At 38.2% G+C, this 4,070-nt stretch overlaps 1 protein-coding gene across 1 annotated transcript; it reads left to right on the forward strand.

Annotated features, from left to right (window-relative positions):
• Nucleotides 1-456: 456 nt before the first annotated feature.
• Nucleotides 457-2,451, forward strand: LOC145775530 (deoxyuridine 5'-triphosphate nucleotidohydrolase-like). The gene is made up of 4 exons (XM_082586826.1): nt 457-672; nt 1,129-1,340; nt 1,857-1,927; nt 2,328-2,451. The coding sequence occupies exons 1-4, from the start codon at nt 500-502 to the stop codon at nt 2,382-2,384; spliced, it is 513 nt and encodes a 170-aa protein (XP_082442952.1). The 5' UTR covers nt 457-499; the 3' UTR covers nt 2,385-2,451.
• The last annotated feature ends 1,619 nt before the right edge of the window (nt 2,452-4,070 follow it).

A 4,070-nucleotide genomic window follows, 5' to 3' on the forward strand; every position in this document is an offset into this window, starting at 1 on the left:
AGCCTACTATGGGTTGTAATTTAGGCAAAATAATTAAAATGTTTACTATTGTCGATATGCCCTGCCTGCTCCTCCCGATAGCTCAGTTGGTTAGCGCATGACTTCGTGAACCAAAAAGCTTCAAGATCAAGCTATGCTGATTCGACATTTTTGGGGTGCATGCTTGAGTAGCGCACGTTAAGGGCTGCTCTCCATTCAGCAGCTTCTAATAGATAGAGTAATTCCTCGGCAACAACACTTGAACAATTAGAAAGTTTACTCTGTCAATCTTGACGACCAGCCCTGCATCAGTCGTTCAAAGCCTCTACAAGTACAGTATGCAAAACTGCCAGGATTAAGCTCTCGAAGAAGCTTTCCTAGTCTGAGAATGAAGATTCAATCAATCACACATTCATGTCAGCAGACATATGGTTTGTGTACTTTTTGTTTTAAATTGGCTTGCATCATTTCAGAAAATACTTCCACCACAATTACGATAGCAATAGCCTACTATTCAACCATGACTCAGATACCAAGGGAAAGTTTAAAAGATGTTGAAAATATAAGCTTTGTCAAAAAATTCAAACCTAATGATGTTGAAAGATCAACAGTAATGCAGTATGCAAAATTATCTGAAAATGCAACCACTCCAACTCGAGGATCAAAGTTATCTGCTGGTTTGGATTTATACAGGTAGGTATAGCTAACTTCAATGCAAGACAATATAATTTATGATTTGTTTTTAATCCTAATGTTTTTGATAATGATGCACAAAATTAGCGGGAGAAACTTGAAACGGTATGTGATGGTTAATCATCACACATTGGCTAGAGTTACCAATAATAAGTTACCATGTATGGTAGCCATTACCATTGAGGCCTATAGTTTCCTTATTCTAGCATGAAGTGTGGCTTTTTTGCCTGTTCTTCCACATCAAAGAAAAGCTTGTGAGCTAGTGTTTGTATATGAACTTTTGTTTCACAAAAACACACGCTTGAGCGCATAACTCAGGCTCAAGTAACTTAAGGAGCCATAGCCTCTGCCTAATTTTTATTTTATGCATATCGTCGGATCAAGATTATTATCAACATCTGACTGTGAGCTATTTAAAGTTCAGTAATATTAGTAATAATTAATTATGCCTTTCAGTGCCTATGACTATGTGATTCCTCCTCATGGAAAAGTACTTGCTAAAACTGACATCCAAATTGCTGTTCCTGATGGTCACTATGGCAGAGTGGCTCCACGATCTGGTTTAGCACATAAACACTTCATTGATGTTGGTGCTGGTGTAATCGATCGAGATTACAGAGGAAATGTTGGTGTAATATTGTTTAACTTCAATGACACAGAATTTACAGGTAAATTGAAAGTTGTATGTTTCAAAAGTTTTAAGTTTAACATTACTATTATATTGCAGTAAGCCCAGCAGATTCAGCGAGGACGCTTGATAATGTTTGGTGCAAAGTGTGTAGCCAAACTAGAGCTAGACCTAGACCCCTTTATTGTGGCTTTTTGCCTCCTCATTCATTCTTGCAATTGGCAATGCTTATTTGGAAATAAAGCCGTAGTGCCCCCAATGTATTCTTATATCTTTTACTGATAGTTTTATGTGATAATAACATTTGATAATGTTAACATGATTACGATATTTTATAAAATGTTAGGCTCAATAATATGTTGTTGAAACGTCACACTTGTCTAACTGGAATGGGGCGTAGCATGACTGTAACCTAGTGTAGTATATAGGCCATAAACTTATTTGTTAGACTTCTCTGTTTTCTAATGGTATATCACACCTTGGTAATACATATTCACTTGGATTAAATTTTATGGTAATTGTATGAAACAAAGAATTTATCAAGTCCACTTTACAGTTAGCAAAGGTGATCGGATTGCCCAGTTGATTTGCGAAAGAATTTGTGTTCCAGAATTGCAAGAAATGAAGGTAACATAACTTGTCAAGTTGGTTGTCAATTGTTGTTTGGGCTATATTTCCATGCTAGTTTTGTAGCCTATGCTAACTACCAGTTATACTGATTTTCATTTTTTTATGATATTTATGCCATTGTTTCATAGTCTGTACACACACACAGTATTAGTAAAATACTGTATATTAAGAAAAGAAAAAGGTGTATAAAATATGTCATTAAACTACAAAAATTAGTGTTTGACAAGCAAATGGTTGGAATAGCTCGGTTTTGATGAAACTTTGAGGGTGAAACATGTCGGCTTTAGAATATCCCAGTAGGCTATCACTGCAGTTCTTATTTTGCACAATCTAGATTTCAAGAGTTGCAGTAACCTATAGCTTTATTAGTGAAGCATTCACTGTTTATTGATTTCAGACTCTCGACAACACGGAACGTGGCGATGGGGGATTCGGTTCAACCGGCACAAACTAGTTCGCTTGTGGTTGTTTAATGTTCTCATATGCTTTGTCCACCACTGCCATTACACTCGTATTTTGTATTTTTTGTTTGTTTTCAAGCAAAAGTAGACTTACAGAAGGAAGCACAATTACAGTAGACACTGTTAAGTTTACAAGAAGCCTACTCTCTTTGCGGACATAATATTCTGTTGGCATTCAATTCATGCGTCAGCCCAAAAACACCATAAAAGGCCAATGCCATTACACCAACTGAGTACGGTAGGCTACACGTGATGTGCTGTGGAGTCAGCCATATTCAAGTACACATTTTTGAGACTTCAATTACCTTCCTAGGCCTCTGAGCTCTCAGTGGACATGGCCGCTGAGAAGTCGTTAAATGACTTTTGAAACTACACACCGGGAGGCCATGTGAGGTCTCCGGCTTCCAGAGGCCAAATGTTTTCGCCCGCGTTCGTATGTGAAACCGTAAGCTTTCTCTCCACTCAATATTTACGCAAAAAGGCTTGGTGTCGACCTGAAAGATAAGTAGTAATAGGCATTTTTGAATACCGTTGCACTGCAGGGGTCGAGAACCTTTTTTGATGAAGGCATCTGGCTCGCAGATATACAGTATCTAAAGGTCAAAACGCGAAAGTTTTATCTTTGCTTTTCATCTCAATTTGAAGCAGAAAATGCACCAAATTAAATGTAATTTTGGCTGTGGAGGATCCCCGGGCCCCCCACTGTTTTAAATTCTTCAGCGTCCATCATTTCATCAGCACGCAAGTTTAACATTGCATTAGAATCCCCTTTGTTTAATGGCCACAATAACACATGTTTAATCGATTCGCTCGCTTTATCGAACACAACTCACCAGCGGCCACTGATGACGTAGCTTGCATGGCTCTCACCTAAAAAGGTTCCCGACGCATGTAGTTGAAAATTCGAATGTATTCTAGAATAGTTATATCCGATGCGATATATTTCAGCTAAAGAAAATGAAGCCTGAGCAAAACAAAGCCAAGGTTTTGTTTACAGCTACAAACTGCGCCCATTAAAGGGTAAAAGTTATTAGAGTGCTCAAGGCTTTTCCAAATTTTTACATATGGAACATTATCATAATTTGACGACAGCTTAGCATTGAAAACCAATAATTCGTAGCCTGGACCACGCAATACAGTCGCTGTTCCACTACAGTGACGAACTATAGCGAAATTTTCTTTTTCCCCGCTGATACAATAAGCTACCGGTACAGTTCTTCCCAAATCAAACAAAACAAGGCAACAGAATAGAACAACCCAAGCAGACTGCCGAAGAATCTTGGTGCCATGCATGTGAAAAGCGGATTAATTTGGTGTTGTAGCGTTAATAAACCAAACGATCGTCGCGTCAATGACTGTCGAGCTTTTTGATGCCGTGCTATAGTATTGGCCTTACAGATAAGTAGGCTAATGATTAATGATTCTGATTATGGAGTTAAAACATGAGAAAATATTACAACTTTCAGTCTATGAAACAAAACGCATGTGTTCTCTTGGTTTATGTATTGGTAACCCACTGCTTTTTCTTACGGTTGTGCCGAAAACTCCGCTTCAGCATTTTTAGAAGCGAGCCTGGGGTAGTTTTCTTAAGCCTGTTCAATAGGCCTATTTGGTTCGTGTGAGAACTATTTGGTTTTTGTTTCTCACACATGTGTGAGATACAAAATTCGGTGTGTTGG

The sequence above is a fragment of the Aplidium turbinatum genome, chromosome 8, assembly GCF_918807975.1.
Source record: "Aplidium turbinatum chromosome 8, kaAplTurb1.1, whole genome shotgun sequence".
NCBI classification, from domain to species: Eukaryota; Metazoa; Chordata; class Ascidiacea; order Aplousobranchia; family Polyclinidae; genus Aplidium; species Aplidium turbinatum.